Source organism: Chelonia mydas, chromosome 3 (genome assembly GCF_015237465.2).
Source record: "Chelonia mydas isolate rCheMyd1 chromosome 3, rCheMyd1.pri.v2, whole genome shotgun sequence".
Classification (NCBI taxonomy): domain Eukaryota; kingdom Metazoa; phylum Chordata; order Testudines; family Cheloniidae; genus Chelonia; species Chelonia mydas.
The window spans coordinates 181,296,840-181,322,756 of NC_057851.1; the positions used below are offsets into that span (position 1 = coordinate 181,296,840).

Below are 25,917 nucleotides of genomic sequence, written 5' to 3' on the forward strand. Positions count from 1 at the left end.
ATTACAGTGGAACTCTGGTAAAATCTCTCATAAATATACCTTGGAAGAGCAAGGCACTTAATCTTGTATATTACTGGTAGCCTACCTACTTCACTATCAAAATTAAATTGATCAGTCAAAACAAACTGATTTCTCCATCCTCTTATTGTTAGTTTTTCATTCCAACCATGCAAAATATATAGGGTAGACATATAAGAAATGTTGCTGAAGTTAAATCTTTCAGAAACAGTTCACATTAAAAAAATGAAATTGAGAATCTTTTGTTACAGAATATAACTTTCCATGTTATTTATATCTACAAGGCACTCCAACAATATTACTAATAATTAGTACTGGTACAAGTTGTTAATTTGCCAAAGTTAGATATATTAAGGTTTACCGTGCAACCTTAATTCATTCCCCTGATAAGTTATACACATGCATTATGATACTATGCGATGATGTAATTAAAAACTATTTTTTGCACTGGATCCCTGCCCTCATTCAGTGCACAAGATGGATTATGCTTGCTGAATGATCAGTTCCTCAATATTTCATTTTATCCTTGTTCAGTGCACGCCCCCCCCCCCCATATCTTATTTGCTGCACATCATTCAAACCTTGCTCTGACTACACAATTACTAAATTTTTCTCAGTGTTTTTTCCTTTATGCTTATTATTATAGCGTCTCAGTGCTTCACAAATATTAGTGTATTTATTATCACAACACACCTATTACAATAATTATATTACCATTTTACAGATGGAGAACGGAGGCACAGAATAGTAATGTAAAAAAATTGTAGAAGAAACAGTATGTGATCCTGTATTAAAGACTACCGAAACGCATACTCGCAAGGGGGCCAAAGTAAACTGCATGGACAACCTTAGTTCTGGGATTTCCAACTTTTTGAGTGCTTGACTTAACTACATAAAAAGATTAAGGCTGTGATCAGTATACTATTTCCTATGTTTTTAAAAAAGCGAACTGAAAACCATAACTTTCAGAACTTTCGAGGCCTGGTCTCCACTCATATTTATACCAGCATAGCTATGTTGGCCAGTGGTGTGCCAAAAAGCCCCAACTAATACAATTAGGGGGAAGCAAACACACACAAATGTTCAAATATTTATTCAATGAAAGGCAGAACCCCAAAGGCAGTAGCGTGCAAAGAGACCTGGAGGTGATAGTGAATAGCAAATTTTTGAGTTAATGCAACAAAAATGCCAGTGAAAATTTGGACTGTAGAAGCAAACAAGACAGCAGGAAGGAGAGATCTCTGAATAAGGCTCTGGTAAGATCACTTTAATTTCTGGGCACCTCAAAACTAGAAAGATATTCGCAAAGCACAGAGTTCCAAGAAGAAAAATAATTGGAGGAATGAGGGACTTACTTACGAGGAAATGTTATAAGAGGTAAATAGATGTAAGTTCTTTAAGCACAAAGGGTTTGTCTACACAAAGGTGAGATTATTCACCTTGTGCAGTAACTTGTTGTTGTTGGAGTGCTTGCTCATATCAATTCCAGTTAAGTGTGTGCGCGCACTGCATGCACAGCTGTTGGAAACTTTTCCCTAGCAGCTACTTGTCGGGCCGGCTGTGGAGCCCCCTGGAGCGGCACCGGTATGGCACTCTATATACGACCCTGCCAGCTCGACCCCCCACTTCACTTCCTTCTTGCTGCCAGTGACAGTTGTTGGAACAGTGGTCTCTTGCTTGCAAGTGTCCCACTAATCCCTAGCTCTTCTGCTCATTTCTGTATACCCATTGTTAGTTAACAGTTCTTTCTTAGTTGTTAATTGTAGTCTTTAGCAGTTTGGGAGGGCTTCCCCTACAACACGCCCCGCAGGGCCTCGGGGCATGCCGTCCCAGGGCTTCAAACTCCGTCATTCCTGCGCTAAGCCTAGGCCCACAGGCGACTCCCACGACTCCTGCTTCCGGTGTCTGGGAGAAGCCCATCAATCGGACAAGTGCAAAATCTGCAAGGCTTTCAAGCCTCGCACCAGGAAAGAGAGGGACATTCACCTAAAGCAACTTCTTATGGAGTCAGCCCTCCATCCGCAGAAGGACCCAGCCCCGAGTGCCTCGGTGAGGAGTGCTCCGTCTGCGGTGCCATGGAAGGACTCGGCACACCAACCCAGGAGCCGCCGGTCCCCCGGGCCACAAAAGCACTCTCCCTGGCATCACTCTATTTCACCAGCCGAAGAGGGAAAAGCTGTCGCCTGGACTTCCCTCCAAGGCTCCCTTGATGCTGCGGACTCAGTGGCACGTACTCTGGTGTCCGGAATTTCAATGAGGTGCAATGCCTGGCTCCAATCCTCTGGCCTTCCACCGGAGGTTCAGCAGACGCTACAGGACCTTCCCTTTGATGGCCCGGGCCAATTTGCTGAACAAACGAACTCCAGACTGCACAGCCTGAAGGACTCCCAAAACACAAAGTCCCTCGGCATGCACACTCCGGCCACCCAGAGGAAGCCCTTTAAGCCGCACACCACCCAACAGCAGTCTTTCCCCCCTAGGCCCAGACAGGACGTCTCTCGCAGGAGAAGTAGATACATTCATCGCATCCTCCCTCTGGGCAAGACCAGGGACAATCCAAACCCCCTTTGGGCCCTAAGCACCCCTTTTGAAGGTGCGCAGGAGGACGGATTACCAGTCCACAACCCAGTTATTCACCCTCCTTTCCTGAACCGTCTATCCTGCTTCTACTGTGCCTGGTCCCTTATTACGTCGGACCGGTGCCTGCGCCGCATGGTAGAGGCGGGGTATTCTATCCTGCTCCTTCCCACCCTCCCATCCCCCTTGCCCGTCCCTCTTCAGGGACCCCTCTCACGAGCAACTTCTTGTCCAGGAGGTCCAGGCTCTCCTCACTCTAGGAGCACTGGAGGAGGTTCCTCAGGAGCTCAAAGGCAAGGGTTTCTACTCCTGAAACTTTCTCGTCCCCAAAGTGAAGGGGGGGGGCCTCAGGCCCATCCTGGACCTGCGGGAGCTCAATAAGTTCATAGTCAGCTTGAAGTTCCGCATGGTCTCCCAGAGCACAATCATCCCTTCCCTAGAACCGGGAGACTGGTATGCCATCCTTGATATGAAGGATGCTTATTTTCACATATCTACCACCCCAGCTCACAGACGGTTCCTCCGCTTTGTGGTGAACACGGTGCATTATCAGTTCACAGCCCTCCCATTTGGGCTGTGCACAGCGCCTCGTGTCTTCACCGAGTGCATGTCTACCCTTACCTGGACGACTGGCTCCTTCAGGGCCGCTCCTGTCAGCAGGTGGAATCGCAGGTGCAGATAGTCAGAGACATGTTCCAATGACGGGGTATCATTCTCAACGTTAACAAATCGGTGCTCACCCCAACTCAAAGGATAGAGTTCATCGGAGCTGTTCTGGACGCAACTCAAGCGAGAGCATTCCTGCCAGAGACACATCACCTGGCCCTCTTGCAGATAATCAGCACCCTTTGCAGCTTCCCCACCACCATGGCGAGGCAGCGTCTCAGGCTGCTAAGCCATATGGCATCCTGCACTTATGTGGTTCAACACGCCAGGTTATGATGCCAACCCTTGCAAGCATGGCTTGCGTCTGTGTATCGCCCGGGCCGAGACAGTCTGAACATGGTGCTGACCATCCCTCGGCACACTCTCGATTCCCTATGGTGGTGGCTGGATCACCACATGGTAGGCGCAGGAGTTCCCTTTCACCCACCCCAACCCACCTTGACTTTAGTCACAGATGCGTCTCCTTTGGGCTGGGGAGCGCATCTCGGAAGCCTGACGGCTCAGGGCTTATGACAGGTAGAGGAACTGGCTCTACACATCAACATCAAAGAACTCAGGGCAATCTGCCTCCCCTGCCAAGCTTTTCTGATTCACTTGCAGGGCTGCTATGGAGCGGTATCGACAGACAACACCATGGCCATATTTTATATAAACAGGCAGGGCAGAGCCTGATCGTCTCCTCTCTGTCAGGAAGCCTTCCTACTGTGGGAATTTTGCCTAGCCCACTCCATCCTTCTCCAGGCCTCATACCTGCCAGGCATTCAGAACATGCTGGCGGACAGTCTGAGCAGGCGTTTCCTCATGCACAAGTCATCGAATCGCCCAGACATCATCCACTCCGTCTTCCACAGTTGGGGGTTTCCCCAAATCGACCTGTTCACCACACGGGCCAACAGGAAGCGCCCAACCTTTTGTTCCTTCAGGGGTCACAACCCAGGCTCAGGCGCAGATGTGTTCATGATTCCATGGTTGTCAGCTGCTATATACCTTCCCGCCATTCCCACTCATCCCCAAGGTGCTTCTCAAAGTCTGCAGGGACAAGGCGGACGTCATTCTGGTGGCCCCAGCTTGGCCTCGCCAGCACTGGTACCCCACCCTCTTGAATTTGTCGATCCAGGTACTGATACGGCTACCTCTCACTCCTGACCTCATTACACAGAGCCTCGGTCACCTCCTTCACCCAGACCTTCAGTCTCTCTACCTCATGGCTTGGAGAATCCATGGCTGAATCAGGCAGACCTCGCCTGTTCAGATCTGGTGAGGCAGGTACTTCTGGAGAGCTGCAAGCCGTCTACTAGAGCCACATACAGGGTGAAATGGAAGAGGTTCTCTAGCTGGTGCGCCCAAAGGCAGGTGCTCCCACTCCAGGCTCCCATCCCTTGTATCCTGGACTATCTTTTGTACCTGAAAGACCAGCATCTGGCATTTGATTCTCTCAAGGTCCATCTTGCAGCCATCTCGGCTTTTCACCCAGGCAACTCCAGGAGTTCGGTGTTCGTGCACCCCATTGTGGGACATTTCCTGAAAGGACTGGAAAAGATACATCATCTGATGAAGCCCCCCATCTCGTCCTGGGACCTTAACCTAGTCCTCTCCTGCCTCATGCACCCTCCCTTCGAGCCATTAGCTTCTTGTTCACTCCTCTACCTCTCTTGGAAGGTTGCTTTTCTGGTGGCTATCACCTCAGCACAATGCATGTCTGAACTACGGGCCCTCACCTCTGAGCCTCCGTACACTATCTTTCATAAGACAAGGTACAACTTAGACCTCATCCAGCTTTCCTTCCCAAGGTGGTATCCCACTTCCATATTAGCCAGGACATCTTCCTGCCAGTCTTCTAGCCAAAGCCACACAACAACCCTCAAGAACAGCAGCTGCATTCACTGGATGTCAGGAGGGGGCTCACCTTCTATATTGATTGCACAAAGCCGTTCCGCAAGACAACTCAATTGTTTGTTGCTGTAGCAGAGCGGATGAAGGGTTTGCTAGTCTCTTCCCAGCAGATCTCCTCCTGGATCACGGCGTGTATCCGCGCTTGTTATGACTTGGCGAAGGTTCCTCCACCCATCATCACAGCTCATTCCACGAGGGCTCAGGCTTTGTCGACAGCCTTCCTAGCCCATGTATCTCTCCAGGAGATCTGCAGGGCTGCAACGTGGTCTTCAGTGCATACTTTCACATCACACTACTCCATCATCCACCAATCTAGGGATGATGTGGCTTTCGGCAGAGCGGTACTTCAGTCGGCAATACCTTGACTCCAATCCCACCTTTGAGGTAAGGCTTGAAAGTCACTTAACTGGAATTGATATGAGCAAGCACTCGAAGAAGAAAAAATAGTTATTCACTTTTTTGCAACTGCTGTTCTTCAAGATGTGTTGCTCATATCTATTCCAATCCCCCCAACCTTCCCCTCTGTTGGACTTGCCGGCAAGAAGGAACTGAAGAGGGGTCAGGCCGGCAAGGTCGTAAAAAGAGCGTCATACCGGCGCCACTCCAGGAGGCTCCACAGCCGGCCTGACAAGTAGCTTCTAGAGAAAAGTTTCCGACAGTCGTGCACGCGGCGCACGCACACACCTAACTGGAATAGATATGAGCAACACATCTCGAAGAACAACAGTTACAAAAAGGTGAGTAACCGTTTTTTCTTTCAGATGTGTGCTCCTCTGGGTGCTCTTGCACCCAGGAGCGTTTGACCAGAGATTTTTGGTAGCAGTGCCCATTTGGCCCACACACATACTCTAGTCCTTCTCATGCTCCGCACTAAGGATATATAGAGCTGCACAGACAAGCCACCCTCAGTTCTTTCTTTATTGTGAAGTCCTGAGAAATGACGCTCAGGAGGTAAGGTAAGGTAGGCAATTAGTAGAGAACCCATAGGGACACAACTCTTGAACGTCAGTTACTACACAAGGTGAGTAACCTCTCCTTCTTTGAGTAGGGTCCCTATGGGTGGCTCCACTTCAGGTGACTTCCAAGCAGTATCCCTTGATGGCAGTGAGAGTTTCGTAGTTGAATCTAACACTGTAGACAAGACTGCATTGCCAATTGCATCATCAGTTCTAGAAGTGTGAATCAGAGCATAAGATTTGGAAAAGGTTGTAGCTCTACAAATTTGAACAACTGGGACATCCTTCAACAGAACCATAGAAGAAGACTGGCATCTTGTAGAATGGGCTTGTGACACACTGTACCTCAAAGTAGCACCCTGAAACCCACATATTCACCACTGCCACATGATTATGATGTGTTTGTACAAAGTATGCCTTGTGAATATGATTTAAGAACATTAATATCCTGTTGGATAGTATGTACTATCATTGTATGTGAAGTTATGAAGTATTGCTATGTCTGTTACTGAAATATATTGGGAGGTTAGGAGACTCCCACAGCTGGCTTTTCAGGAGGGACAGTGGCCCATCAAGAAGAATCCACTCTCCTTGGAGAGGGCACGTATGCAATGGGGACAGCAGGACCAATGCAGACTGTCTGACCCCCATGTCAGGGAAAGGATCTTTCTAGCAGCTGAAAGAAAATATGAAAGAGGGACAGTGACATCATCACTTGATCTCTCTCTTCCCCCCATCCCCTTTTCAACACCTGAAAGATCATCTAGAAGACAAAAGACTTTGAAGTAGGGAAATTGGTCCCAGGCTGGAAGGGAGTTCAGTCTGAGTATTGAGAACTGTCAGCTGCCTGTAACATCCAGTGGGGGTAAGAGACTGATTCAAATCTTGCTTACTCTGTTAAAGTTAGAATTTAGACTGCATTTCTATTTTTATTTCCTTGGTATCCAACTTTGATATCTACTTTGATACTATAACTTTGATGCCTACTACTAATAATCACTTACAATCTATCTTTCTGTAGTTAATAAATCTGTTTTATATTTTACCTAAAACTGTGTTTTTGATTCAAGTGCTTGGGGAATCGCTGCTCAGATTACAAAGGCTGGTGCACATCCACTACCCTTTGAAAGTGGCAAACTTATTAATGACATAATGCATCTGCTTTGAGAATCTTTTGGATGAAATTGCAGATCTTCCTGATGTCAGCAATTGACATGAAGAGTCTAGGAGACTTCCTGAAATGCTTGGTTCTGTCTAAATAGAAAACCTTAAATAGATGTCCTTCTGACATCCAAAGAAGGAAAGGCAGCTTCTTTCCTGGACTGGTGTGGCTTTAGAAAGAAAACCGGACAGAGAATGACCTGGTAAATATGGAATTTAGATGAAACTTGAGGTAGAAACCTAAGATGTGGCTGTAATTAAACTTGTTCCCAAAGAACACTATGCAAGAAGGGTCTGCCATCTGAGTCCCCATTTCTCTGACTCTTTGGACAGGAGCAATGGCCACCAGGAAGGCAGTCTTCACAGACAAGTAGCATAATGAACAAGTAGCAGTGGTTCAAAAGGGGTTTTCATAAAACAGTCAAACACCAAGTCCAAATCCAATACCAGGATGAGCTTTTTAATCTGCATAAAGAGATGCATCACCCCTTGAGGAATCTTGCTGTTGTGCAGCGAGAAAAAAAATGAAAAACCCTCCACGAACAAATCGAAGGCTGGGAGAGCTGCCAAGTGAACCCTGACAGAGCTCATAGGAAGGCCTGACATTTCTAACAGGTAGTCGAAAGCAAATGAAAAGGAAGAGTGAACAGATGATCCTTGAACACACCAGTGGTGAAATCTCTTCCATTTCTGAAGGTAAGTGTTTTGCATAGAAGTCTTTCTGCTGTTTAACAATACCTGTTATACTTCTATCAAACATGAAGTCTCTGTTCCTGAGACCCATCTAGGAGCCAAACCCTGACTCAACTCCCAGGTTGGCATGAATAGTGTGGTCAGAAACCTATGACAGCAGAAAGGAAATGAGTGGAAGCATTAAAAGTGGACAAGGAACCTGACTTGCCTGGGCCAAGTCGGTACAACTAAAGTGACTCTGTCTTTTTCTTGCTTGATATTGATCAGCACTCTCAGCAGCAGTGGTGTCAGAAGATAGATAAGGCCTTTAATCCAAATTGAGGAAGGCATGCCCCATGGAATGAGGGCCCAGTTCCTGCACTTTGTTGATGATGATAGCAGAGGTCCATTTCTAGGAACCCCCAGGTTAGAAAAATGCAATGGAAAATTCTTGAGTCCAGTTCCCACTCATAATCTTAGGAGAAATTCCTGCTGAAATTGTTGACTGTGGTGTTTTGTATTCCTGATATGTAAGAGGCGGAGATCTGAATTTGATTGTATATGTACCAGTTCCATAGTTTTATAGCTTCTGCACAAAGAAAAAGGGACCTGGCTTCCCACTAACTATTGTTGTAAAATGTGCAGGTCATGTTGTCTGTCATGATTTTTATCAACTTGTCCCTGATTAGAGGAAGGAAGTGGATACACGAGCTCCTGACGGCTCTCATACTGATTTGTAGAAGAGATTCTTGGGCAGACCACTTGCCCTGGGTGGTGAGACCCTAGGTTTGCTCCCCATCCCACAAGGTGTGTGTCCAATGTTGTACTATTAATGAGAGGAGGCTGGGTGAACAGGACTCCTGCGCAGACTTGAGGGGTCCTTCCAATCACTTGAGTGAGTCCAATACATGAGGGACTGATAGTAGCTTGTCTACATTGTGTTTGTTTGGGATAGAGGCTGTTTATAAGCCATCCTTCAAAGCAGAGAAGGTGTAACTTGACATGTTGAGTTCATGCCACATACATTCTGCCATATGACCTAGCAGTTAAAGACAATTTCTTACCTAAGTCAGGGGACTTATATGAATCTTAGAAATGAAATTTGTTAGAGTTATAAACCTGTCCCCGAGAAGGCAAACTGTCTCAATGTTGAGCTGAAGTCCTAATGTTCGAAGATTCCCTAATCTGTGGAAGAGAGATATCATCTGGATGGCATAGAGAGTTTCGTTGTAGGACTTCCCTTCAGCATCCAATTATCTCTGGTATTCCCAGAGAACACAAATGAGAAGCTACCACCACCGTGATCTTGGTGCAAAGGAAAGACTGAAAGGGAGACCGAAAGTGATCCTGGCCAACCATGAAGCAAAGAAACCTCTTGTGGGAGGGGTGAATTGTGACATGAAAGTATGTGCCATGAAGGTCAAGGGCTGCAAACTAATCCCCAGAATCTAACGATTGAATTATAGCAGAGAAAGTCACCATCCTGAATTTTTGTGATTTTACAAAGCTGTGAAATTGAATAATGGTCTCCATTCTTTTTTAGGACCAGAAAATACTTGGAAGAGAAACCCTTCCCCTCTGTACTGGATTGGAACTACTTCTATGACCCCTATACGTAGAAGACTTTTTGGCTCAGCAAGTGTTCATGGGAAGGAGGGGAGGGGGATGGAAGCATATTGAATGGATTAACCCAGGATTAGGGCCTTCAAAAATCCATCTGTTGGATGTGATTTGCTACCATATTGGGGAGTAAATGGGAGAGTTGGTCAAGGGCTCAGAACATCCCCAAAATAGCAATCTTCAGCTACACTATCCTATCCATCCACCATCTTCCCTTTAGAGATGCTAGGTGGTGGTGGTGGACAGTATCTTCTTTTGATATTTAGGTTTTTTATTGATTGGTTGAGTAGACCTATGGTAGGAAGAGTATTGAACCAGACAAGATCTCTGTATTGTGCACAACATGCTAAATTTTCTCATATTTTTAGGAGTATACATGCTGAGGGACATGAGTGTGGGCCTAGAATCTTTTTTTCAAGTATAAAGACATTTGTCTGTGGACTCAGAAGAATTTCAGCCCATCAAAAGGAAAGTCCTTTACAGTATTTTGGACTTCCTTAGGATAGTCAGACAGTTGTAGCCAATACGTTCTATGCATAGTAACAGAGACGGAACGGGCTGCCATGTCAGCTGAGTCTAGGAAAACTTGTAGAGAGGCTCTTACCAAGAGCTCTTACCAAAGAGCCTCACTGATGTTCCACCAGGAAGTGATATAAAATTACTGAATTTATCAAATTGATGTTGTTGCACTTTGCTATCAGGGCTTGGTAATTAGCAATTCAAAACTGTAGAGTCGCTGATGAATAGCTCTTATGTTAAAATAGGCTGAAATGCTTTTGGTACTTGACATAGGAGACCAACCTCCACTTGGTCTGAGGTTGTCTACCTTGCTCATTGACAGCTTCCACAACCAAAGAATTTGGTGGAGAGTGAAAGAATAAAAATTCTGAATTTTTCTCTAGTATATACAATTTTGTTGTCCATTTTCAAGTAGGCAGTGTAGTGGCTGAGTTTACCAAATGGTTTTGGCAGGATCTAGTATTGCTTCATTCATTGGGAGAGCCATTCTGCTCTACGCTGATTTAGGTAAAACATCCAAACTCTTATGCTGGGACTTCTGGACCCCTACTAGCAGACTCTGTAATGATTCAATAATATGTTTCATCAATTCTTGAAACTGCTTAGTCATCAACAAGGGAAGATGGAGGCAGCATTATGACCTCATCTGGTGAGAACAACAACATATTAGTTTGTGATGTCACCTTACTGTCTGCACAATCTTCCTGGTCTTCCAAAGTCTCCTTCTGAGGCTATTGAGGAGGAAGTGATGAGATGGGGAGTGTCTCCCTCAATGATCGCCACAGGAGGAACTGGGAGGCTTTGAGAACGACTGGTGGTAGGCAGCCTGAGAGTCCCAGTATGGCCACTGAGGTGAACCATAAGGCAAAGGAGCGGGGCATCCAATGCTGGTCATGCCAGCATGAGACTGTCTTTTAAGCTTCCCTTTCAGGACAGAAAGATGGGAGAATGTCTCATGTAGCATTGTTAGGGGATCCACTGTACAAAGATCTGGGAGTTTGAGGACATCCTCAACATAGTCGAAAGATGGAGCAGTTACCTGAGACAAATGCAACTGCCTGTCCCGTGCAGTTGGTACTGGAAAGTTAGGAGGTACCAGAGAAAGATATGGTCTTGATGACCCAGTAGCTGTTGGTACTGACAATTGCTTGATGCCCATTAACAAGGGGGATTCCAGCTTATCTGACATGATCAAGTCTCTAGAACATCTAAATTCTTGCAGTAGGTGTAAATGAACCAAATGTGTCAATACCGAGGGAACAGTCTACTTTGGTGGTCCCATCTGGAGGTCCAAAGGCACTGGTAGTTGAGACACAGGTCTGTAAGATGACTCCATTACTGAGGATGTGGATAGTCTCTGTGGTTGCAGATGTCTGGCTACTCACATACCAGCACCAAGGAGTCTGAAGATGGCAAAGACTTCCATTAAATAATGTATTTGGAGTCTCTGCTAAGTCTGTCATGCTTCAACAGTATTCGGGTTGGTTTCAGTACTGAGATATAAATGGTGCCCATGGTGGTTTTGAAGAACTTCAAAGAGCTCCTGGTACAGCAGCAGCTTGGAGCCTCCATGGAACTCCCTTTGGGACCTAAGGTCTCAGGACCACAGTGTCTCTGAGGTGACCAGGCTCTTTTTTTTTTTTTTTTGATGAAGGCTCTCTACTACAACTAGAAGTTTTCTTAGGCGGCTTGTTGATACCTCCTATACTCTGATGAGGATCTCTGGAGACCAAGAAGCAGAGGTCAGACAGGAAACAAAGAGTGCTTGGAGACTGATGTCCGGTGGCCGGGGAAGGGCCTGAGCTGAGGTTGGTCACAGAGCCTGCTCCATCATCAGGAGCCTAAACTTAATTTCTCTGTTCTTTCTCGATATGGTTTTAAAAAAGAGGCACAGATCATGAGGTTACACCCCAGCTTGCTGGTTATTAACTGTTCGTGTAGACAAGCTGGAGTATGTGTTAAAGAACATCTTAGCAGTCTAAAGTGTATGAATGGTTCAAAACACAAGAAAGAAAGAAGAACTACATAGGTGATATGATGAGGTATAAATATGAATAGGGGAAATTTATCCAGGGTGACTTGCTCAGGCAGAACCTTCCATTTGGGATTAAACATATAAACACCACTGGCAATATCCTAGCTCCAATGAAGTCAATGGGGAAAAAAAACACATTGATTTTAGGGGGGGCAGGTTTTCATCCTATGAGTTCAGAGGCACCTGAAAGCATGACTGCTTGTCTCTTACACATTCAAACAGTAGTGCTAAAGTATTAAGCATTAGCCTACCTACATTCTCTGTTCCTTTACTACGTCTAGAATAGTGAGGTCATTTGTCTCTCTTCTTCTCTGTATTTCACAGCTAGTTTGTTTTAGTAATAGTATTAGTAGATCTGCAAAAATGCATGGCTGATCTTCCTTTCATAGTGTTTCACTAAGGTAAGTGAATGGCTGCATCCACACCCTGGTCTCCACTCTGAGACAGAATTCAGGAATTCCCTTAAACATCTCATCCCAAAAATTCCATAATTTACAAGTGGAGGCCAAACTGCATTAGCTACATTTTAAACAGTAATGAGTTATCACTTAGATAAAATGAAACCCCTTCAAAGGTTTCTAAGAATGTGACACTGAGGGAAAAATCCAAGGGATTAATTAGTTTACTCGCACTGTCAGAACAGATTACAATATTCACTCCTGGTAGTACTCCAAATGAGTACTCCAGTACCAGATCCCACCAGGCCACTTGTCTAGGGCTGAGGCATGCTTGAGTAACTTCTCCATCTCTGAAATATTTAGAGCTGCCACATAAAGCTCTATTGAAACCTGTACTTACTTCTCACCTCTCTGGCAACACAACAGCCTAGTCAGATACTTGTTTTGAGAGCAGTTCTTTCGGTTTTAAAATATTCAACCCTCCACCAGAGAGCTGAGTCTCCCAAGAGTGAAATTCCACAAAAACAGTTCTCAGTCAAGAAAAGAATGTTACATTAATTCTGAAGGGATCCTTGCTTCTATAGGATCCACACATGGTATTTCAAATGGCAGAATGAAATCAAAATGTTTGGGGACACAACTTCTGATGTATGCTTGCACCAAATGTTCACTGCTTTCTAGGTGGTTTCAAGAGTTGCAGTGCCCAGGTGCAAATCTCAATTGTGAAACTAGAAAGCAGTATACTCAACACTCCACCAAAAGATTAATATCAAGAATATGTTGCAGCTGAATACCAGAGAAAACACAATATATGTGGAACAGTCTTCCCAGTGTTGTAGATAGGACTAAACACAAGAAAATTTAATGAACAATTCTGGACTTGTAATGGAAGGGATTAGATGACCTTTTTCATTTGTAATTTGTTATTCCATGTCATTTACTGAAGGTGAATACCTCCCTCCTCTCCTCCCACCCCAAAACTAAATCTAAAACTGAGAGAACATGCTAATATGTTCTATGATTCTATTAATATCTTTAGAAAAATGTTGTTAACCATTCCAGTCTTTCATATTGTGTTAGAGATTCACTACCTCATGGATATGTAGAAAGTTGAGTTCTGTAAAGCTCCTATACTAGAAATACCACAATTATGATCAGTATTCTTTTACTATGGTGAAATATTTCCTTCAAAATTCTAAAGAATAATGCCATTCACACCAATATACCTTCCCAGATCTTGTATTATGTTTCACTGTTAGCTACATGACCTCATTAGTCATTAATTTCCATTTTCATGACCTTCATGAATGAATCCAGGTGGGTAGTGGTCAATATAGGGACAGTAATTAATGGGAGGGCACAAGAATCCAGATACCTAATAACTGTAGAACCATTCTTATAGTGTATGCTAAAATGTGTAGACAGTAAATTTATCTGGTTAATTAGAAAAAGAATATAACTGAAATAAATAGTTGTTCTTGCACTTGTCATTGAGAAGCATTTTGCATTTATTTGGCACATATAACAGTAGTAGCAGCAGCAGCTTGCCCTTGGTGCTGATTTCTGACTACTCTAAAATGTCTCCTCTGAGCCAGAATACACTGGCTGTTGCTGATCATGCTGTGAGACACCTGCACTGGCTACTAGGCTTGTCATGATGCACAAAACCCTACCATCTTCAGCTTGACATTGTGCAAGTTATAATTATTCATCCAAATGAATATGTCAAAGCAGCAGCAGCAGACCTCTCATCAGAGAGAAAGAAAAATACATCAAAACATTATCAACTCAGCAGGAAGACAGGGACCATAAGGAAAATTACCCATTTTTAATATGGACGCCATAAAGTCATGTCTATTTTTATTCAAAAAAGGAAAATAAAGATCTTCCAAGTTTCATGTCCATAAGCAGTAAAACAGAACTTGAAATAGGCAAAAGCAGACTGGAAAAAAAAACAAAAAACCAATTACCTGAAATCTATTTATATTCCCTTTAACAGGAGTTTTTATTTGTATTATAACAGTGACATTTCTACTGCTTCAGTTAAGGGTCTTGTCAGTGTTTCCATTAACGGTGACCTACACATGTTAAAATTAAAAACCTATCAGGATTAGAACTGTATGTTGAATACCCAAAATATCTAGAGCAGGGTAAGAGTCACACTCTGTATGTCTTCCTTTTTAGTCTTCTTAGGTATCAAAATATTCAACGATACCAGGAATTGCTGGACACTGCTCCAGGCAATATCCTAACGAGTCCTATGCTAAATCACCGACTTGCTGGAGCCTGAATTAGGCCTACAAGTTTAATTCTATACATTCTGAAAAAATGTGTGATTTTCGGTTTTTCTAAGTGTTATATCCTGCTTCCAACCCCCAAATACATTTTTGCAAAAAACTGCCACTCTGATAGATATAAGCAGACTCCATTCTCCGGTAAGGCTCTACAATTGATGCGAATGTACCAGCATACTGCACAGTATGTTGGGAGCTTCATTCAGAATTAGAGCAGACTATCTGCAGTTGGAATGAATTGTCACTCGTTGCAAAGACAGAAAAAGAATAAGTCTATAGACAATTACACTGTGAATAGTCTCTCTTATCCCAGTTGCTTGGAATATTCAGTACCTAATTCTAATCTCAATAAATTTTTCCACTTTAAGGTAGTGTAGGTCACATTGACAATGCCAGACTTTCACCTGCTTGCAACATGAATGTAAACATTATCAATTTTAACTTGTCAAACAAGGTTGATTCTTGGGAGGTTTGTTTAAAACCACTTTTATTTTTTAAGTTACTCCAGGTGGTAGTTCTTAAGGTTATCAGCAGTAAACTATCAGAGCTGAAATTTATTGAGAATATTTGTGATGCTTTTAACTTAAGTCAGCATATATTTTTCAGTCTATCAAAAAAAAATCAACTCAAATATTTTCCAAAGTTAAACAAACATGAATTTACACAGCTTATATGTGGCTTTAAAAAAGGTTTTGAAAGTGATATATGCATACACAATATAAAAGTCAGTATTTACAACAAGAGCAACAAAGCCGCTACAATTTACAGAATATACAATATGCATGTAAGATGTATAGAATCAACCAAAGCTCTGAAAGTGAAAACAAAACTGTGAAATGTCAAAATATATTTATTATTTCCTATATATATATATTCTTGCCCAGATCTGCAGTTGTTCCTTCATCAAATTCCCAATGCAATAAGTATGTCATCCTGAAAGTGACAAGACTCAGAGTTTTGCCACTCAGAAGTTATGCGACCATCCTAAACTCGTACTGATACAATCTTTATGCCACACCACAAGAAATTAATGTTTTACATACAGTTGCACACTTTTTATTAATAGGTGGAAACCCTAACTATCTGACAAGGACAAGATTTTTTAAATATGTAATATTTACAAAAAACAATGTTTAGTTTTATTTAATTTAAGAACAAATATCAAATATTTTCTATAGAGTGTTCCAGTTAATTTGTCTGTAAATCCGTTACCAAGAACATGCACTGCTATTGAAGGGAGAGATGCAAGAAATAATGCATGAGAAACATCAGGCCTTCCACAAAAAAGGAAAGTAATGGCATTTGGTTCTTAGTTAGAACAAATCATTAAACTTACGATACCGTATAATACTCAACTGCTCTTATTAAGCTACATATATTATAAAGGATTTCTATTTGTTTTAGAAAATATTCATCAAGGTTTAGTGGGAGCTTTTCCCCCTGTTATAAGTAATTACTTTCTCATGCATATATTTCCCAGTATCATTCATAAATATTTGGAGTTTCAGCAGTCCAGTGTGTAAGAGATGGCGTGGGGACTTACTGCTGACACAGAGTACGTCTACAAGGTTCAGGAAACATTTTAAAAATTGAAAAACCAATGAAAGCAAATTAATTTAAAACTGTGAACTTTGGAGAATTAAATATGAATGCACTAAATATAGCATTTTCCCAAGCATGTGTGAAGGAAAAAATACCAACAAATGGGAAGAGGGGTCAAAACAGTCAAACCTGTTTTTCTTTTTAAATACAACATTACCACAGACCTGTCGTATCAGAAACACAGTGTAAATATATCTTTAAGCTGGTAAGTAAATATAATCTTAGTTATTAGAAAAGGACACAGTATGGATTTTACCTGTGGAATCCAAGAGAGAGCAAATTCAACAGGGAAGTCTACAAAGCAATTTGGTGGTTCTGTAGGATACTGTGGAAAAAAACACTTTAATTATTGTTGTGATTTGCCAGTGAAGCTGATGCATTGTTGGGGAAAACTTGATATCAGATGAGAGAATTTGATAAGGACATTTGAGAGCCTCAAATACCTTGAATACCAATGAAAATATGTAAATTATTCCCCAGACAGTAATAAAATGTTAGCAGTTATCATTTAAACAAGAAACTTTCATTTACAGAAAAATTTCAGTATAGCAGATTTCATTGAAGCCGGAGAGCTATCAGTTTGTAAAGTGTACAATGTTTTCAAACATACATATTTTTCTAAAAAAGACAAACGGGGAGAATTCAAGATGGAGTAAGAATGTTTCTTCCCATCTTTTCCTCATCCTGTTTAAAGAAAGGCTAATACTTTTCATATTAATATAGGACCAATGAATGGAAGAACCTGCATTTGCATTCCTAAGTTATTTTTCCAGGTTTAGAAATGTTTAAAAACTCTTCCCAAGCCTAGGATTCAACTTCCAATTTGCTGTGATACTCACCAATATATGAAAAGCAGTATTACCACCTGTTCAAAACCTTCCACTAGTGAAACTGAATTGGCCCAACTTGATTATCATACACATTGTAAGGAGAGTGATCACTTTAGATAAGCTATTACCAGCAGGAGAGTGGGGAGGGAGGAGGTATTGTTTCATGGTCTCTGTGTATATAATGTCTTCTGCAGTTTCCACAGTATGCATCCGATGAAGTGAGCTGTAGCTCACGAAAGCTTATGCTCAAATAAATTGGTTAGTCTCTAAGGTGCCACAAGTACTCCTTTTCTTTTTGCGAATACAGACTAACACGGCTGTTACTCTGAAACCTGAATTGCAACTGTGTACCACTTCTTCAAAAACCGATAAACTTGGGTGTGTGATTAACATATTCTCATTTTTTTAAAACAATCACATTAAAAGAAAGAATGCCAAGGGAAGAAAAAATAGCCAGAACAAAAATCAACAGGCTATATACAAATATGAAATCTGATTCAATTTCAAAAGTTTAATTCTTTACTTAATCATTCTTTACACTAACCCAGTTTATTGCTTTTTGTAAGCATTACACTATGTAATCTGTGAAAGAGAAACTAGGCATCTCCATTTTCTACACAAATAAAAGGAAAAAAAGAATTAATTTCATAGGAATACACCCATTTCAAAGGCACCCACTATCAAAAACGTTATGACCTTGTGACCTAAAAAGTTACATGGCTCAATCCAATACAACTTTTCCAGTTCCACCAACTGACTCTACCAATTCTTCAGAGAATATACAAGTATTACATATACAAAAAAAAAAATGTATCCCCATCATGATAAGCAAGTGTGTAGTGGGGCTTTTTCTTGAGGGGATAATACCGTGGCCCCTACCAGAGCCCACATGAGAGATGTGATTGTTGATCTGAACGCTTCTACCACTGCATCCAATACAGCAATGACCCCAATCAGCATGTTTCTCCTCCTTCACCTTACCCCTACCCAAGTCCCATTATATGCTACAGGAAGAACAGGCAGCACTGGAAACCACTAGAGGTATGAGAATAACTCCTCAGCATTTTAGGAGAAGGGACAATGATTAGTTGAGAAGGTATGAATGAGGGAGGAGTAGGGGCAGAGACCAAAAGAAGAGAAGGACAACTGTTTTCCTCATTAATGAAATGGTGTATTAATTTTATAAGACTTTTCTTTAAAAAGTGAGACCCTAATTAACTGGTTAAAAAGTGGTTCAACCTTATAAAGATGATATAAGTCTCCTCCCATCTTCCCCATAAATTCATCACTAGTCCTGGTGACTTACTGAAATTTTGATCATCAGTTTGTTAGAACCCCTTTTCTGACATGTGAGGTTTGACAGAAAACCTCATCTTTATTATCTGCAAATTTTAGATCTGCTCCAGGTAACTTCCCATTATCCCCTATGGTAAAGAATAGTGTATAGAAACTTTGTTTCTCTGCAATATCCGTATCCTCTTTGATCATTCTCCTGACTCCCTTTTAGTCTATTGGACTACTGACTGATGCATGCTATGTTTATTTTTTTTAATAAAAAATAAGTATATATCCACTTGCTGTTTAAATTTCCACTTAGCCCTTCTAACTGTTAAACTAAGTCAGCTAAGGTAAGTTCCTTGCTGGATTTCCACTTTTTAAAGGAAACTTATTGCTTGAATAAGCTTTTGCCTTTTTCCATTTTAATCACACTAGTTTCAGTCACAGTCATGACTTGCAGACAAGTTAAAAAATGAACACCGGGAAAGGAAACTGAAACAACTGGGCAAGAAACATTTATAGGGTTCTTTCACCTGCAGAAGCAATGTATTTTGCCATTTATCCTAGCAATTTGCCATTACATTTTTCATTAAATATTTCATAGCTTGCATAAAAGTATACTTGCTGTCCTACAAGTGTAAGAAATTTGATCACAATGCCTGAAATTATGAACAAACTAAGCCAACACAAGTTTTCCATGCTAGGGACCAGCATCAATCTTGGGACCACAAGTTAAAATCCCAGCAGTGTTAGTCAATGGATTCCTTTGTCTTTTATAGGTAGGTAAAATGAATTCTATGCATTTTTTGGGGGTCTTTCAGATGTGATGGTGAAAACGGCATTCCTACTTGCTTTATGTGAATTAAAAAAATTCCTATGGCATTTTTTGCCCTAAATGTCTTGGCCAAACTTTTCTCACCTCACAGTATCATGCTGTATTTTGTGCACCAGCTAATTACCAGCCTCTACCTTATACACTTCTACTAAACAGAACCATTGTTTCCACTGTACATCATTTAGGAAAGCATGTTGGTATCTTTCAGTATGAGGCTCTATATAAAAGTAAATAAGGATCCAGAGGGCACAGACCTCGTCAAAATGATAAAGAACACAAATTCAATCACACTTCATGTTAAAGTTAAATTTATAAATAGTAAATACAAGTTAGAGATCACCACATTGTAGGGCTGTCAATCACAGTTAACTCAAGCGATTAACTCAAAACAAATTAATTCAAATTAAATTGAATTCTGTTCAATTACAACAGAATACAGTGTACAGTGCTCACTTTGTTATTTTTATTGCAAATATTTGCACTGTAATAAAGATAAATAGTATTTTTCAATTCACCTCATACAAGTACTATAGTGTAATCTCTATCATGAAAGTGCAACTTACAAATGTAGATTGGTTTTTGTTACAGAGCTGCACTCAAAAAAAAAAAATGTAACACTTTAGAGCCTACAAGCCCACTCAGTCCTACTTCTTTTCAGCAAATTGCTAAGACAAACAAGTTTGTTTACAGGTATGGGATCGTACCTGTAATTCCCTACCCTATAATGCACTTGCACAATAAAGAGATTACACTACAATATTTGTATAAGGTGAATTGAATAATATTATTTCTTTTGTTTATCTTTATTACAGTGCAAATATTTGTAATAAAATAATATAAAGTGTGCACTGTACACTTTGTATTCTGTGTAGTAATTAAAATCAATAGATTTGAAAATGTAGAAAATATCCAAAAATATTTAGATAACTAGCATTCTATTATTGTTTAACACTGCAATTAAAACCGTGATTAATTGCAATTATTTTTTTAATCTCACGATTAATTTTTTTAATCGTTTGACAGCCCTACCACCTTGTATTACAAGTCAAATTAAATTACCAATTTAGAAAAACTTTAATTGAATATTTGAGTATTTGCCTAACAAATTATATATAAAAAATATATTTGGAGCCACAAACAACCTACCACATAAACTACTGCCGGAAGAATCCTCTTTTTCATCCTCAGAAGTGCCTGCTGTAAGGATCGAATTTTTGCTGTATCACCTCAAAACTTCACAAGATGTGCAACTTCAAGTAGCTGATCTACTTCCTGTTATCCGCACATCAGCCCATCACAGAATAGAAAATAAATACTGACAGAAATCAAACCAATTTTGTTAATGTTTTATCCATGACTAAGAGGTGTGTTTTGTACTCAGAAAAGCACCTTCTCCTCTGAAATACAAATTAAGTATGCAAATAAGTAAGTTTTGAGTAAGATGAATTAAAGCAAGTATTTTCAGAAGAAAAAGATTAGTCTGATTACATTCAGTAGAATAGTTATCTAGAATCTCAAAAATGTACCCAACTGTCTAAAAGCGAAATGAGAGACGGAAGGACTATAATTTCAACAGAACCAGATCAAGTTCCGTAACACAAGATTTAGCATCTAGCTCTGCATTACTGAATACTTCTAATTTTGCTTCAGTTTTCAGTGATCCTCAACATGTGCCAGGAATGTGCAACCTAAAAAAAGACAGAGATAAGGGGTGGGAAAAGGGATATAGTATACACCAGGGTTTGAGCAAATTACAGCCTGCGGGCCGCATCCGGCCTGCCAGCTGTTTTAATCCGGCCCTTGAGCTCCTGCTGGGGAGTGGGGTCTGGGGCTTGCCCCACTCCAGAGCTCCAGCTGGGGAGCAGGGTCGGGGGCCACTCCACATGACTCCCAGAAGCAGTAGCATGGCCTCCCTCCAGCTCCTAAGTGTAGGGGAAGCCAGGGGGCTCCGCTCTATATGCTGCCCCCACCCCTAGCACCTCCCCCACATCTCCCATTGGGCGGGAACCACGCGCCTCTGCGTAGGAGCCGGAGAATGGACATGCCACTGCTTCCGGGAGCCGCTTGAGGTAAGCACCACCTGGAGCCTGCACCCCTAAGCCTCCCCCTGCCCCAGCCCTGATCCCCCTCCCGCCCTCCAAACCCCTCAATCCCAGCCCGGAGCACCCTCCTGCACCCCAAACCTCTCATCCCCAGCCCGAGCGCTCACCCCCCATGCCCCAAACCCCGGCTCAGCCCTGATCCCCTTTCTGCCCTCTGAACCTCTTGGTCCCAGCCTAGAGCACTCTCCTGCACCCCAAACCCCTCATCCCCAGCCCCACCCCAGAGTCCACAACCCCAGTCAGAGCCTGTATCCCTTCACACACCCCAACCCTCTGCCACAGCCCTGATCTCCCCCCCCCCACCCTCTGAACCCCTCAGTCCCAGCCCGGAGCACCCACCTATACCCCAAACTCTTCATCCCCAGCACCACCCCAGAGCCCATACCCCCCCGCTGGAGCCCTCATTCCCCCCGCCCCAGCCTGGAGCCCCCTTCCGCACCCTGAAGTCCTCATTTCTGGCTCCCCCCCGTATCCCGCACCCCCAACCAGAGCCCTCACTCCCTCCTGCACCCCAACCTGAATTTTGTGAATATTCATGGCCCACCATACAATTTCTATTCCCAGATGTGGCCCTCGTGCCAACAAGTTTGCCCACCCCGGCATACACCAAATATTTGTTACAAGTTTTGGTGCAGAGTTCTTTATTTTTGACTGAACTACACTCTGTCTTCCAAACAGCAACCTCAGGTTCGATTCTAGTGTCTTTATATACTACCCTCACAACATTCCGCCTCTTTCAACCACATAAATGACTAGCTAGTTCATAGGATAAATACTTAATAAATATGACTTAATCAGCTAGTTTATTGTAGATGGTAACTCAAAAATTGCCTTGAGGAGGGGATATAATATTTTAGAAATCATAAGTTTCAGAGTAACAGCCGTGTTAGTCTGTATTCGCAAAAAGAAAAGGAGTACTTGTGACACCTTAGAGACTAACCAATTTATTTGAGCATAAGCTTTCGTGAAGCTTATGCTCAAATAAATTGGTTAGTCTCTAAGGTGCCACAAGTACTCCTTTTCTTTTTAGAAATCATAAGTTTATCTGATAATGAGATATGGATGCATTTTGAGGACCTTTCCAAACTATAAAATAGATGGACAAGAAAATATTTAGGGATTTCTTCTAAAGCACTTGGTAACCTTATGAAAAACCATTTAACACGACACAGTACTTCAATCATCTACAATAGAACTTGTCCCCTGAAAATTTCACTCTTCTCATGTTAAAGTAAACATCTAATCCAAGAATACTAGACACAAAATTGTATAATTTCTAGTTGTCTTGAAGACTATTAAAAAAGCAATCCAACTCAGTCTTGTGTGACTTATATGCCAGTCAAAATAAAAAAACACCCAAGTACTGAATATTAATGTAAGCATGTACTCCTGGTTTTCTGAAATTTTTTTTCTCCTGCTTGTTTAAAATGTATTATTTAGATATCAACTTACAATTGATGAAGGAGAACAGTTCTCTAAATACCCTGGTCTGTATCTGTTACTGACCCTCCTGAGCCCAAACATCCCCACAAGAAACCAACACATACTGACAACTACTTTCAGCCTTTACAGCTAAATTAAACTGAGCCCTCCAACTCTTAATAAATCATTCTTCTTACCAGCAAAAGTCTGGTTTCATTTGGATTCTGCCTTTCTCCTTTCGCTCTACAGAAAGGAAAATAAATTGTTTCCTAATTTCCTTGCCTACCCCCCACCATCCCTCAAAACCAATTCTCTTTCTTTTGAGAATGTCAGCAGTACCTGAATCTGAAAAGTACAAAACCTGGACTAGAAAATTAGGTCAGTTTGACTAGGTCCATCAGGGGTGTGAAAAATCCACCTCACTGACTGGAGTAGTTAAGGAGACCTAAGTTTCCTTGCCCACAGCGCTACATTGACAAAAGCATTTTTCCATCAACCTAGCTACCACCTCCTGGGGAGGTGAATTACCTACACTGACACGAGAACCCCTCCCATCACTGTAGGTAGTTTCGTACACTGAAGTACCACAGCAGCTCAGCTGTGCTGCGATAGCATTTTATGCGTAGACAAGCCCAAAGAATGTTGACAATGTGGTCAATGCTAGAACCTCATCATACTTACCAACATAAGCAGCAGAAGTAATCAGTAGCAGGGGAATGGAGTATAAAGAGAGTGACTGCTACTTCAATTAAAGTTTGTGCAGATGAAACATATCATGTGGAACAAATAGCAGGGAATCCAAGAAAAAAAGGCAATGACCAGACACAAGTGTTGGAAGATTTTCATCTTACACTTCATACAATTTCTTCTTCAACATGGCAAGTTAATTCAGCTATTTACATAACCAATATTTGATGGGGGTGGGCACAAAAAGAGTACACAAACCCATTTCTCTATATGGCCTCTGAAGAAGACAAGATTGGACAACTGAACACTTCGATGGATCATAGGAGAGAACGGACAGTAAGTGCTCAGGAAATACAAAGGGAAATCCAAGTACTGGTGTTATCAATAGAAACAACATAACAAAAATTAAGCAGAAGATATTTCCCAAAGAAGAAGATATGAATGACTATCACAAAGCTTTCCGTAAAACGTAATGAGCATTCTTTTCCATGTGTTTAATATGTGTACTAGTGAAAAATCTAAATTCCTATGTCACCAACCATGTTTTATATATTTATTTTTTTGCAGCAAGTTTAAATGTCAGACATTTTTAAAAAGGACAAACACAATTGATCATTTCACTACTATAATCTTCTGAAAAAGAGTTGATTGATGACTATGAATTACAATCTGGGGTGATTGCACTATGTTCTCAGTTGTTAGCATATGAAACTACTGAAATACTAAAACTTCCTTTTCCTACTAGAAGTCTCTGAGATTTTTAAACTACTGTACTAAAAAGAGTATATAAAAGTAATCAGATACTCAGTAGTGCAATTAACATGATGGTCTTGATCCTCAAAGTATTCATACAGTACAGGGATAGGCTAAAATGTGGTCTTCATTAGATAATACCAAAGAAGGGAGGTATCTGCTCAACAGAAGCAACTTGGTAGATGCTTAGCTATGCTCATTGATGCAGGATTGGATTCCCATGCATCCTCTGTTCTGATCATCAGATCCTCACCCTTGCTCCAGCCCTTTTACACTAGATATAGGGACAGAGCAACATAAAAGCTCTAAAATCCCCAGAATTCCCCCAGAGCTGGAACTGAGGAAGACAGCCACAGGCTGTTCTCTGAAGACCTCCTCAGAAACCTTGGTGTAGGGGGGCATACCGGGGCAGAGAGGTGCATGTGGGGGGGGTGGGGCGAGATTCTGAGCAGCACTGCTGTCCAAAGGAAGCTGGGAAAAGACCGCTACAACTTAGATGGCCTCTTAGACAGCTATAAAAGCAGAAAATTATTTTTAAAAAGGGCTAATTGCTAGAAATTGACTTGTCAATCACAGAAATACTGTTTACAGTAGTGGTGCGCAAACTTTTTGGCCTGAGGGCCACATCTGGGTATGGAAATTGTATGGCGGGCCATGAAAGTTCATGAAATAGGGGGTTGGGGTGTGGGAGGGGGTGAGGGCTCTGGCTGGGGATGCGGGCTCTGGGGTGGGGCCAGAAATGACGGGTTCAGGGTGCGGGAGGGGGCTCCAGGCTGGGGGTGGAGCAGAGGGGTTTGGAGTATGGGAGGGGGCTCCGGGCTGAGGCAGAGGGTTGGGGTATGGGAGGGGGTACGGGCTCTGGGCTGGGAGTGTGGGTTCCAGGGTGTGGCCAGAAATGAGGGGTTCAGGATATGGGAGGGGGCTCTGGGCTGGGGCAGGAGGTTGGGGCACAGGAGGTGGTCAGGGGTGAAGGCTCCAGGTGGCGCTTACTTCAAGCAGCTCCTGGAAGCAGTGGCTTGTCCCCCCTCCAGTTTCTATGCGGACGGGCTCTGCATGCTGCCACCGTCTGCAAGCTCCGCCCCTGCAACTCCCATTGGCTATGGTTCCCAGCCCATGGGAGCTGCAGAGATGGCACTTGGGGAATTCCCTGGCTGCCCCTATGCATAAAACCCGGAGGGGGGACATGCCGCTGCTTCCACGAGCCACGCGGAGTGGGGCAAGCCCCTGACCCCGCTCCCCAGCTGGAGTGCCGGAGTGGAGCAAGCTCCTGACCCCGCTGCCCGCTGGAGCTCAAGGGCCTGATTAAAATGTCTGACGGCCTGGATGTGACACGCAGGCTGTAGTTTGCCCACCCCTGAGTTACAGGTATGAAAAGTTGTCTCTTATCCAAATGCAAAAATCTCTGTCTCTAACTTTATGAGATTCATGTAGCAATCCCTCTATGAACATTAAGGCAGGATTATTTCACAAACGCAGAAGATAGAACATTTGAGACAAGTTATGGTGACAAAAAGGTATCTGCCTAGAAAAGTAAGTGTGAAATATTGTTTATCATCAGCTTTAGAGAAGCACTACTTCCTAGAAAGAAGGTGGCAACAC

General features: G+C 42.3%; 1 protein-coding gene across 4 annotated transcripts in view; it reads right to left on the bottom strand.

Moving 5' to 3' along the window:
* Positions 1–25,917, bottom strand: part of FANCL (FA complementation group L) — an 85,497-nt gene that overhangs the window by 29,740 nt on the left and 29,840 nt on the right. For 3 of the 4 annotated variants that reach the window (XM_007053275.4, XM_043543880.1, XM_037895970.2), the window contains one exon: positions 16,668–16,736. The exons of the other annotated variant lie outside the window; for it this stretch is intronic. In XM_007053275.4, the coding sequence (XP_007053337.2) occupies positions 16,668–16,736 (69 nt within the window). The remainder of the gene's footprint in view (positions 1–16,667; positions 16,737–25,917) is intronic. 4 annotated transcript variants of the gene reach the window in all.